Source organism: Notamacropus eugenii, chromosome 3 (assembly GCF_028372415.1).
Source record: "Notamacropus eugenii isolate mMacEug1 chromosome 3, mMacEug1.pri_v2, whole genome shotgun sequence".
In the NCBI taxonomy this organism is placed as follows: domain Eukaryota; kingdom Metazoa; phylum Chordata; class Mammalia; order Diprotodontia; family Macropodidae; genus Notamacropus; species Notamacropus eugenii.
Genome location: NC_092874.1, coordinates 246,704,732 through 246,717,215, shown reverse-complemented (window position 1 = coordinate 246,717,215; position 12,484 = coordinate 246,704,732). Strand labels below are relative to the sequence as shown.

Below are 12,484 nucleotides of genomic sequence, written 5' to 3'. Positions count from 1 at the left end.
GGCCATGTTGAACAAGGAGAATACCTCCTTCTGGTCTAGTGTGGTGAGTCTATGAAAAGGTACATTCAGTAGGAAAAAGGGAGGCCAGGGATGTGGTGTGTGCTGGAAGTTGTCTGTGACTCCTAGAACAGGGAAGGAGTGGGACAGCTGAAGGTGTAAGATGAAGGGAAGTTTATGAATGATCAAATGAAAGAAAATTGAAGAAGGACCTAGGAAACAACTGACAGAACTGAACTGGGGGTTGAGAGGGCATATCCTGGGGAAAGTGAGGATCAGAGAATGGGGACAGATAGTAGGGGAGAGGGTGATTTTTATTCGGGCAGCTGGAGATTCTATGTGACTGATATTGGCAGAGGAGAAGGTAGGAGCTGGCAGGTCATATGAGGTGGGGATGTATTCACTGGGGCATTCACCTTAAGAATTTGTGAATGGCTACGAGTGAAGTCTTCCATCTTTCAAGTACTCGGAAGGAAATTATATTGAGCTTAGTGCTAGGAGCCCAAAGGTGAGGTCCTAACAACAAGAAATCTGAGTGTCTGAGTCTTTCACCCTGACCCATCAAGTGGAGGCCTTTTGTCAAAGTCTATGATCCTGGATGTAAGGAATTTAGGCTTTAAGACTATTCAATTTTCCGAGAATACAAAGCTGAGATGACTAGATATAATCTTCAATGCCTGAAAGAGGATCAATATGAGCTTAGAAGATGAGTTTTTGAATTCCATTATTTCTTATTTTTAATTCCCTTGTCTGTCCTATTCATATACTTTTAAGGTTTGTAATGTATATATCTATATCTAAATCTATGTTGATGTCTATATCCATCTGTCCATCTATTCATTGTTTGAACCTCACAATGTTGATTTTTCTACTTTGTGACCAGTGGCAAATGGTTTTGATGATTTTTATTCCATAATACAAGTGGAGGGCAGGAAGTATTATTCTTATTTCATTCCTACTATTTAAAAATAATTTTTCTAGATTATATTCTTTCACCAAATTAATTTTTTTAGTATTTTGTCTGGATCTATGAGTCATCACTAAAATATTCTGATTGGTATTTAGCCATATGTATACCATTTGGTTATATTTTCATTTTTATTAAATAGGCAGGGCCAAGACATGGACACTGAGGATTTCTTCAGAATAACAACATTTCTAAAAAGAAATTTGAGGAAAAAGGCAATAATATGGTTTGTGTGTGTACATAGACATATTTATGTGTGCATCTTTATATATTTTTTCCAGATGTAATTCTTGCAAATAATCAGCTTCTTCTTTCACACTTTGCATCATGTAGTTGCCTAATAATGATACACTGACTTCTTTATAGTGTTTTAAATGGATTTCTGAAAAGGTGCAGATGATAACCAGTGCCAGGTCAGGATTTCCCCTTACAAAAGTTCACTTTAACATGTATTCTCTGGAAATATATTTTTCCTGGAATTGAAGCATTTCAATGTGCATAATACTAAATTGTCTCTTCACAGTCACACCTGAATGTTATGGGGCTTTATGTGATAGCTAGGTAATTTTCCTTTCAGATTGAGTTTTCCTGAAAATCTAAAAAAATGTAGGCATGCATTAAAATGTTATTAAAATGTTAAGTCTTCAAAATTAGTTGCTTCATCTATGCCAGATTTATTTGAGAAAGTTATATTTTAAGAGAGAAAAATTCAATATTTGATTTGCAAAAGCTGCTTTATAGACATAGGAAACATGATGAGTTGAAGGACCTAAAGGTGACAGGTTACACATGACAACCTTCAAGATACCTGGAAAGATTGTGTTCTTCACAGTAGTTTTTCCAGCCCACCCTGCAGAAAGAAGGAGATGAAGTAATGAAAAAGTGAGCAAACTCCTTTTGGATAAATGTTAATTTTTGATATACATGAATATAGAGACATGTAGTAGTACTTATCAAATGAAATTATCTATTTCAAAATAGAAAAAAACCCCACAAATGTAAGTGGTCCTTATAGAAGTCACTCTTTAGGCCTTGGCTTTCTCATTTTTCAAAAGAGGATTGGATTTCAACGATTTCTACCCTCTGAAACTTCTGTGATTCTTAGCATTGAGGCAATCAATAAATGAATCCACTATTCTATGTTCTGGCCAAACTAGACTCTTGAGTATCTCTTGCTCTCGCCCCAATGTCTCCCATGTCTATAATTTTGATCATGGCATCCCTCATGCATAGAATGATCACTCACCACTGCCCTTCATTTTCACCACATAAAATCCCTTCTGCCCTTCAAGGCTCATCCTATGTCACCTCCTTCATGAAATTTCTTAAGATCCACCCAAGTGAAAGGATCTCTCTCTTCAGATTTCATCTAATATTTTTTCTGCATGTCTCCTTTACAACTAACACATTTAGCCTTGTTTCATTATCATCTGAATATTTGTCTTTTCCTTCCTATTTGGTTTTAAGTTTCTTGGAGATAGAGTTTATCTCAAGCATCCAATCCAGTGCCTTTTGTTACGGAAATGAATTTTGCAAACTCTGTGTACTGAACACCTTACCCCATGCTGAAGAAATCAATTCAAAACACATTAATAGTACTTGAAGGAGCTTTACTCTGCTCTGCCCAAAACCCGCCCTCATAATGAAAGAGGATACAACAATCCTCTCATTTACACAGGGTTTCCACCTAAGAGGGATTTATGACTCCTCACCCCTTCTCATTTCCCATATCTAACCTTTTCCCAGGTCATTTGTTTTCAGTCCCTGTAATCTATGTTCCCTTCTCTCTTCTGATAGTTCCATCATCTGTCTATCATCTGTCTCCCCATTCTAGCCCATCCTCCATTCAACTGTCCAAAAGATCTTCCCAAAACACATATCTTATCCTGTCCCACCCCCCACCCCATCTAATTGACTACTCCAGGGTTTCCAAATTACCTCTAGGACCAAATCCCAAATCTTCTGTTGGGCACTCAAGGCGTGCTATAAACGGGACCAAACTGACCTTTCCAGTCTTCTTACATCTGTACTCTACTATCCAGTGACACAAGCCTCCTAACTGTTCCTTAAGCAAGACACTCTATCTCTCAACAGCACAGTATTTTCTCTGCCTCTCCCTCATGTCAAGTACTCACCCCCTCCTCATTTCTGCCTCCTTGTTTCATTGGCTTCCTTGAGTCTCAGCTAATGTTCTGTCTTCTGAATACATGAAGATACATTGTAATTTATGTAAAATATGTAAGCTCTAGGCTGCATGAATCTAAGTAGATTTTGCATGGGACGATTGACACGAGTGCCATAGCGACTACTTATTTGCCTACCAAATGACACCCAAACTCAGCCTTACTCTAATCCCTCCCAACTTTCAGCCTTATCTCATCATGGACAACTTGCCTCAGGTGACACAATGTCATTATTTCCTATCCCATGGACATATCCTGCTGCTGCTACTCTTGATGTGTAGAGTGGTACAATTCTAACCATTTGATCCTATCTCTCCTTCCCTTAATAAGATTCAGTACAACCATCATTTCTTTCTTTCAGGGAATTACAGAATCAACTATTTCTCCCTTTTGTTCTTGGGTGGTACCTAACTTATGGACTTAGTAATCATTTTCACTTGCAGCTCTCTGGGTTTTTGGGAAATTCAGCTCGTACATTTTAAGCTCTATGAGGTGAGGACTATATCTTATTATATGTTTTTTTTTCTCTCTGAATACTTCTCATGGTGCTCTATAAACAGTAGGTAGATAATCAGTGCTTTTTTAAAACTGAAGTTCTACCTAGACATGTTGCAAAATGTTTCAAATAAATTTTTACGTAAACTGTGCTTCTGGCTGTGATTCCATCTCTAAATGATATGTTTCCCTTTGGTCTCTGGAGTGAAGATTCCTGGATACAAAAATAGATTTGCAGAGGAATTTTTTTCCCCCAGAGGATGCTCAGACATTATTTTCACCGGGAAAATTCATTGCCCCCCATCCCATGGGGAGGGTGGTCACAGAAAGTATAAAACAGGGTAAGAGGTGCTATTCAAACATAAAGAAGTCTATTTTTCATTTTCTTTCTTCCTTTTGTTGACTTGATATTTATTCTTATGGGAAAGGAGAGAAAGAAGAAGTGAAGGCAAGGGAGTTATCACATGGACAGAGAAAGAAATTAGGAGCTGCCCTGGAGAAAAGTAGGCGCTCCATGAGGAGATTACCTGAGCATTGGATATATAGCAAAACAAATGGAGGCCAGAACAGCCAGGAAAGGTCTCCATCACAGAGTAGAGATAGAGAGCCTGAGAAATCAGGAGAAATGATCCTATGCCAATGAGATTTCAAGCTATCATAAATCCTGTTGTTCTAGTGCACAGGATCTCAAATTTATTTTACCCATGCTCCCTTTTAAAAAAGATTGCTTAATGCCCCCCTAGAAATCTACTTTCTTTAACCTTTTCATGGGTTTTTTGAACTTTGTACCATTTCAAAAAAAATATAAAATATGTTTCAAAACAAGATGCATCTCAAATTTTATAATTTATTGCAAATTTTCATTTTTTTCTCTGCATTGAAATTTTTATGATGCAGTACTGTGTTATGTAACCATGTAGCATCATATTCTATACAATATACACACATTCCTGCCCATCCATGCTGGAATTCTCAACAATGTTCAACCTTCTTTCCTGCTAACACTTGCTTGGTAAGACCTATGGGTGAACTTGACCACTGATTGTTTATAATTTGCATTTTGTGTCCTTATTTGGAAAATAATGTAATCACAACAGCTTTAACTCTGTTACACAAGAGATAAAACAGTATGAATGGGTTTGAAAAGTTTTTTATCTTCTCTTTTTTCCTTATGTTTCCACCACCCCCTTATTTTTACTCATTGTCCCCCAATACCTCTGGGGCCACTTCTGCCTCCTTGGATCATTCCAATGCCCCTCTGTGGGAACCTATGGTTGAGAAACTAGAATTCTCTTTTGATCATGATTCTCAGATGGAGAGGGAATGCTCCTAACATTATTCCTTTCCCATAAGAGCGATTGCGTTCCTCCACTGCTGCACACCCAAAAAGTGTGACAGGGCACTCAGTACGAAATGAATAAATAGAGCTGGGTCTCAATTGCTTTATTCTATACAAGATAATCTCCATAATAATAAACTTCTAAGTCTCTGAATCAATGAATGTCATGGTCAGTGAACTGGGCTAAAAAACCTATAACTTTAGGGACTCATGAAGGTCACACATCACATGTTTTAATATTTTGAACAATATTTCATTTCATTCCCTGTTTTGAACCCTGCCAACATGAGCTTAAAAGTAGTTGTTTTGTGCTGGGAACCCAGTCAGAGCATGACTGGAAGGTGGGCAGAGTAGCCTCCACATTTTCTACCTGAACACCTTCTAGTGATCAGAATGCATATTCTAGTCTCTTGCATACTGCAGTCTCTTAGGAAAGGTCTATTTCCCTAGAGCCCAGAAAAAGGACTTACAAGATCACTCACTCATTTGGAGGTTCAAGTAGAGAGCCTACTGGGGCAATTCCAACATTGTATTTCCTTGTTGCATAACTATTACATGATCTATTGTCCTCCTCTAGAATTAGGAAAGCAGCCCCACACAATCCTAGAATTCTTATCAGGAGAAGCTATCCTACAGAGCATTGTGAAACATGATTGCTCACATGAGTATGACCCACCAGCCTACTTGCTGCTATACAACATGCACAGAATGGACCTGATTTTATCTTTGTCACATGAGCAGGTCCATCACTGAAAGAAATGAATTATTCTTTAGAGTGAATGAAATCGTACCATCCAGTAATGCCTTGTTCATCCACAATCTGCTTTATACACCTTACTGCTTTAACAAGGTTGTCTTCCAAAAGTTCTGAAAGAGAAATCAAAGCAGAAATAAGCCAGTTTCAAATTCATTTTATCTGACAACACTAATCCTCCTTGTTAAGGTAGAAGAAACAAGATTGTAAGATTGCTCTCCTAAATTCCAGATAAATGGGACCGTGGTAGACAAAGGCCTATTCTCTTATTCATCTTCATTCAGACCTATGTGGAACACAGCACTTTATCTAAGGTTTTTGAATTTCTATGTAACTTTCAGGCTTCTAAATTGCTCTTCTCTCCATAATCCTATGAAGCAAACAATGATCCCCATTTTTCAGATGAGAACACTGAGATTCAGGAGATTTGATTCGTCCATGGTAAGGCAAAAAGTCAATGTTATTGTCACAACTCTCCTCTCCTCTCCTCTTCTCTCCTCCCCTCCCCTCTCCTTTTCTCCCTTCCCCTCCCCTCTCCTTTTCTCCCCTCCCTTTCCCTCTCCTCTCCTCTCCCCTTACCTCATCACCTCCCCTTCCCTCTCCTCTCATCTCTTCTTCCCTTCTCTCCCCTCCTTTCCCTTCCTGTCCCCTTCCCTTTCCTTTTCTCTTTCTTTTTTGTACATTCTTAAACCAGCCTAAGAGGAGATAAATACTAAGGAGTTGGCTGAGGTGAAGTGATTTGTGCAGAGGAACTCAGCTTTCACCTAGTAATAGATGAAAGATTTAAATTCAGATCTTTCAGTCATCAATCTCAGATTGCTAACCACTAAACCAAGTTGTCTGACTGCACAAAACAGTAGCTTGAGGAAAAAAATCACTTGGCTCACTGGTCACAGAAAATAGTCATGAATAGAAGTAGCCTAGCTACACTACTGAGGCACAGATTCTGGAGCTGAAAGACCCAGGTTTCAGATCTTACCTTGGTCACTTCCTCCTCCCTCTATGACCTTGGACAGATCACTTTACTTCCCTGGACCTCACTTTAGCCATTTCTGAAGTGAGGGTGATGGACTAGAGGACTTCTGAGATCTTTTCTACGTCTTTGATTCTGTCATGTGCACTACTAAGAGCAGCCTGACTTGGTGAAAACTTCCATTACAGGCATTCTTCAGCCTAAATTCATTTATTGATGGTAGCTAATTTAATATCTACCTAAAATGAAAAGAAAATGTGGAGATCTGTGGCCATTCCTTCTGACTGATCATGTGCCATTCAGCAGTACTAAGAAATGATCCTCTCCTAAGAAGAGATAGCCTTTTTTTTCTTAGTAGTGATGAGACAGGGACTGTTAACTCATTAATTAACTCATGTTAATTAGAAGTTAGGAATTTCTTATTGGCATTCTAAAGCTTCTTCCTTTGTGTATGTTTTTTATCTGTACAGCTATCTCATTGAGCAGTGTCACTGTGTCCTAAATCCAGGAGGTTGCTCTTACCTGAACACTGGACTCTGCACTCATTAGTTGCCCTTGGGGTCTTGTCATCATCACACCAGTAGTGACTGTTGATCTGAAATATCCCATAATCAGTGCTTTGAACCCAAGTGTTGTAGTTTGTAGCTTCGGTATCACAACTGCTCTCACAGTGTGCCAAGCACACCTCTGTAAAAAATTTATTTTCAGGCAGAGCCAAGATCGCAGAGCAGAAAGCCTCACATACGCTAGCTCTGAACCCACAGCCCATAAAATATCTGTAAAAAAGAACTCCCAACAAATTCTGGAGCAGCAGAAGCCACAGAACAACCGAGTGGGCGAGATTTCTGTTCCAGAGAGCCCTGAAAACAGATACCAAAGGTCCCTTGGACCAGAGCCAAGCCCAGCCCAGGCTTGGCCACACAGCACTGAGATGAGCAGATCCAAGGAGGCTTCAGGGACGGAATCTCCAGCAGCTGCGCGGGTCCCTCCACCCATGGGCCCCAAAGGTTGGTGAGAGGGTCTTCTTGGCTTGCCGAGAGGGAAGTGGGGTGCCCCAATAACATAGGGCCCCTCGGGAGGCAGCAGCGGAGTCAGGAGCAGACAAGGGCTCCCCAAGCAGGCAGGAACCCAGATCCATTCTTGAAGGTCTCTGCATAAACCCCCTGAGGGAATTGAGCCTGTGGTGGCCCTGCCCCCGCCTGAGCACCTGAATTTAATCTCACACTGAATAGCAGCCCTGCCCCCACCCCAGCCAAAGCCCTGAGGCTGGGAAGCAGCATTTGAATCCTAGACCCCAAGCACTGGCTGGGCAGGTCTGGAGACAAAGTGGATGTGAAGAGAATATTCAGAAGTCAAGTCACTGGCTGGGAAAATGCCCAGAAAAGGGAAAAAAAATAAGACTATAGAAGGTTACTTTCTTGGTAAACAGGTATCTCCCCCCTTCCTTTCTGATGAGGAAGAACAATGCTTACCATCAGGGAAAGACACAGAAGTCAAGGCTTCTGTATCCCAGACTACCCAATGGGCTCATCCATGGAAGAGCTCTAAAAGGATTTTGAAAATCAATTTAGACAGGTGGAGGAAAAACTGTGAAGAGAAATGAGAGACATGTAATCAAAGCATGAAAAATAAGTAAACACCCTGCTAAAGGAGACCCAAAAAAATGTTGAAGAAAATAACACCTTGAAAAATACGATAACTCACCTGGCAAAAGAGGTTCAAAAAGCCAATGAGGAGAAGAATGCTTTCAAAAGCAGAATTAGCCAAATGGAAAGGGAGGTTCAAAAGCTCACTGAAGAAAACAGTTCTTTCAAAATTGGAATGGAACAGACGGAGGCTAATGACTTTATGAGAAACCAAGAAATAACAAAACAAAACCAAAAGAATGAGAAAATGGAAGATAATGTGAAATATCTCATTGGAAAAACAACTGACCTGGAAAATAGATCCAGGAGAGACAATTTAAAAATTATAAGACTACCTGAAAGCCCTGATCTAAAAAATAGCCTAGACATCCACTTTCATGAAATTATCAAGGAAAACTGCCCTGAGATTCTAGAACCAGAGGGCAAAATAAGTATTCAAAGAATCCACAGATCCCCACCTGAAAGATATCCAAAAAGAGAAACTCCTAGGAACATTGTGGCCAAATTCCAAAGTTCCCAGGTCAAGGATAAAATATTGCAAGCAGCTAGAAAGAAACAATTCAAGTATTGTGGAAATACAGTCAGGATAACACAAGACCTAGCAGCTTCTACATCAAGGGATCAAAGGGCATGGAATATGATATTCCAGAAGTCAAAGGAACTAGGACTAAAACCAAGAATCATCTACCCAGCAAAACTGAGTATAATACTTCAGGGGAAAAATTGGTCTTTCAATGAAATAGAGGACTTTCAAGCATTGTTAATGAAAAAACTGGAGCTGACAAAAAAATTTGACTTTCAAACACAAGAATTAAGAGAAGCATGAAAAGGTAAACAGCAAAGAGAAGTCATAAGGGACTTACAAAAGTTGAACTGTTTACATTCCTACATGGAAAGACAATATGTGTAACTCTTGAAACTATTCAGTATCTAGGTACTGGGTGGGATTACAAACACACACACATGCACACGCACACAGAGACAGAGTGCACAGAGTGAGTGGAATAGGATGGGATCCTATCTTTAAAAAATGAAATTAAAGCAGTGAGAGAGAAATATATTGTGAGGAGAAAGGGAGAAATGGAATGGGGCAAATTATCTCTCATAAAAGAGGCAAGAAAAAGACTTATTAGTGGAGGGATAAAGAGGGGAGGTGAGAGAAAAATGTGAAGTTTACTCTCATCACATTCCACTTAATGAAGGAATAAAATGCACACTCATTTTGGTATGAAAATCTATCTTACAATACAGGAAAGTGGAGAATAAGGGGATAAGCAGGGTGGGGGGGATGATGGAAGGGAGGGCATGGGGAGGAGGGAGCAATTTGAGGTCGACACTCATGGGGAAGGACAGGATCAAAAGAGAGAATAAAAGTAATGGGGGGCAGGATAGGATGGAGGGAAATATAGTTAGTCTTATACAGCACGACTATTATGGAAGTCATTTGCAAAACTACACAGATTTGGCCTATATTGAATTGCTTGCCTTCCAAAGGAAAGGGGTGGGGAGGGAGGGATCAAAAGAAGTTCTAACTCAAAGTTTTACGAACAACTCTTAAGTATTGTTGTTGCCACTAGGAAATAAGAAATACAGGTAAAGGGGTATAGAAAGTTATTTGGCCCTACAGGACAAAAGAGAAGATGGGGACAAGGGAAGGGAGGGATGATAGAAGAGAGGGCAGATTGGTGATAGGGGCAATGAGAATGCTTGGTGTTTTGGGGTGGGAGGAGGGGGCAAAAAGGGAGAAAATTTAGAACCCAAAATTTTGTGAAAATGAATGTTAAAAGTTAAATAAATTAAACAAAAAAGAACTTCAAAAAAAAGAATTTATTTTCATAGTGACTATTTCATATTCAGTCATTTATCCAGGAAAAATCAATACCCTTGAATGGATGTAATCTTTCTTTATTACTGACAGAGTCTATAGGTAGTGCAGTGAATAAATTGTAGGTCCTGGAGTCAGGAGGACCTGAGATTAATCTTAACTCAGATACTTGTATGACCCTGGATAAGTCACTAAATCTTTTTTGTCTCAGTTCCTCACCTGTAAAAAGAATAATGAACTGGAAAAGGAAATAACAAACCACTCCAGCAATCTTCACCAACAAATCCCCAAATGGGGTGGCCGAGGTGCTGGAGTGAGGTGATGGTTAAGTTTTCAGTATGAGTTTTTATAGAGCATAAAGAAGTATAAAACATCCAAAGAAATGGAAAGAACAAGAACAAATTGTGCATTCCTTTGAAAGTGTCACCCTCATTCTTAGCCCTCCTCTCCTAGTCATTGTGGAGAACCATAGAACATCAGACTTACAGTTAGCCAGGCTGACACCATGGTACCCATTCAAGCCCAACTCCTTTATTCTTCTGACAAATTCACATCTGCTCATCCTCACACCATGTACTGTCATGCGGAAGAAGAAGAACCCCAGGAGAAAGAGAACCTTCATGTTGCCTGAGTAGTCAAACTGCTCCAAGTGCTGAGGTTGAGATGTGCCCCAGTATTTAACTTCTCTCTTCAATTCCTTTTCCTTGATGTTTAAAGGCTCTACACCCTAGATAGGCGGAAGTTAAGATTTATTTATCTCTCCATTTCATCACTTCCCCTGAAGGCAGGAGGTCTAGGACAGGACACGGTATGGTAATTCTTCCTCTATCCCAAAGGTCAGTTAGAGTAAAGGTAAGGGGACAGATTCTCCTTTTCCTGGTATTACACCAATTTACCTGAACCTTAATTCAACTGATTTACCCATGAATCCCAGTGTAATACAGGAAAGTATGATTTAGATAACAGGCTAAACTCTTCCTTTTTCATGACTAATGCCAAATCAGAGTCAGAGCATCAGAAGAAACCCTGAACAAGTGAAAGCCAAGGATAGTCATGTTCTGTATATATGCAAGACAAGAGAGTCAGAGAATCGCAGTTTCAGAGCTGGAATGGAGGCCACCCCATTCCCAACGTATGTTTAAGTGGAGCTTTCTCTGCAGCACATGGGATGAATAGTCTTACAACTTCAGCTGGAACTGAAGATCTATTTTCATTTTTAACAACTTTGAAACTTTTATTTACCTTATTTGAGATCATACGGACAAAGCAATTCTTAGAGTATAATCTCTATATAAATGTCAGTAATTATTCTTACTAATGGGGAAGAACTGAAGCATGGATATTGCAAAATGGAAAATCATTTAATATTTACTTTACATTTGGCTTTGAAATGTTTTATAATCTACAAATACTGGAATGAGGGTCATCAGGAAGGGATAGATTATATTTTTTATCTTGTTCAACTCTTTTATTTAACTTTTAACATTCATTTTCACAAAATTTCGAGTTCTAAATTTTCTCCGCATTTGTCCCCTCCCCCACCCCAAAACACCGAGCATTCTGATTGCCCCTATCACCAATCTTCCCTCTCCTCTATCATCCCTCCCTTCCCTTGTCCCCATCTTCTCTTTTGTCCTGTAGGGCCAGATAACTTTCTGTACCCCATCACCTGTATTTCTTATTTCCTAGTAGCAAGAACAATACTCAAGAGTTGTTCCAAAAACTTTTGAGTTCCAACTTCCTTTCATCTCTCCCTCCGCACCCATTTGGGAAGGCAAGCAATTCGATATAGGCCATATCTGTGTAATTTTGGAGATGACTTCCATAATAGCCGTGTTGTTTAAGACTAACTATATTTCCCTCCATCCTATCCTGCCCCCCATTACTTCTATTCTCTCTTTTGATCCTGTCCCTCCCCATGAGGGTCGACCTCAAATTGCTCCCTCCTCCCCATGCCCTCCCTTCCATCATCCCCCCCATCCTGCTTATCCCCTTGTCCCCCACTTTCCTGTATTGTAAGATAGGTTTTCATACCAAAATGAGTGTGCATTTTATTCCTTCCTTTAGTGCAATGTGATGAGAGTAAACTTCACATTTTTCTCTCACCTCCCCTCTTTATCCCTCCACTAATAAGTCTTTTTCTTGCCTCTTTTATGAGAGATAATTTGCCCCATTCCATTTCTCCCTTTCTCCTCCCAATATATTTCTCACTGCTTAATTTCATTTTTTAAAGATAGGATCCCATCCTATTCCACTCACTGTGTGCACTCTGTCTCTGTGTATGTGCATGTGTGTGTGTATGTAA

At 39.7% G+C, this 12,484-nt stretch overlaps 1 protein-coding gene across 3 annotated transcripts; it reads right to left on the bottom strand.

Moving 5' to 3' along the window:
• Nucleotides 1-1,042: 1,042 nt before the first annotated feature.
• Nucleotides 1,043-11,713, bottom strand: LOC140534377 (lysozyme C-like). 3 transcript variants are annotated; one of them, XM_072655348.1, is made up of 4 exons: nucleotides 10,666-11,713; nucleotides 7,231-7,303; nucleotides 5,773-5,848; nucleotides 1,043-1,814 (listed from the first exon to the last, which is right to left on the bottom strand). In XM_072655348.1, the coding sequence occupies exons 1-4, from the start codon at nucleotides 10,693-10,695 to the stop codon at nucleotides 1,748-1,750; spliced, it is 246 nt and encodes an 81-aa protein (XP_072511449.1). In that variant the 5' UTR covers nucleotides 10,696-11,713; the 3' UTR covers nucleotides 1,043-1,747. The 3 variants fall into 3 exon arrangements, 2 of the variants coding, with proteins under 2 accessions (XP_072511449.1, XP_072511448.1); XR_011977267.1 differs by lacking the exon at nucleotides 10,666-11,713 and adding an exon at nucleotides 8,181-9,576 and having other exon boundaries at nucleotides 1,046-1,814; nucleotides 7,231-7,395; XM_072655347.1 differs by lacking the exon at nucleotides 10,666-11,713 and having other exon boundaries at nucleotides 1,047-1,814; nucleotides 7,231-8,173.
• Nucleotides 11,714-12,484: the final 771 nt, after the last annotated feature.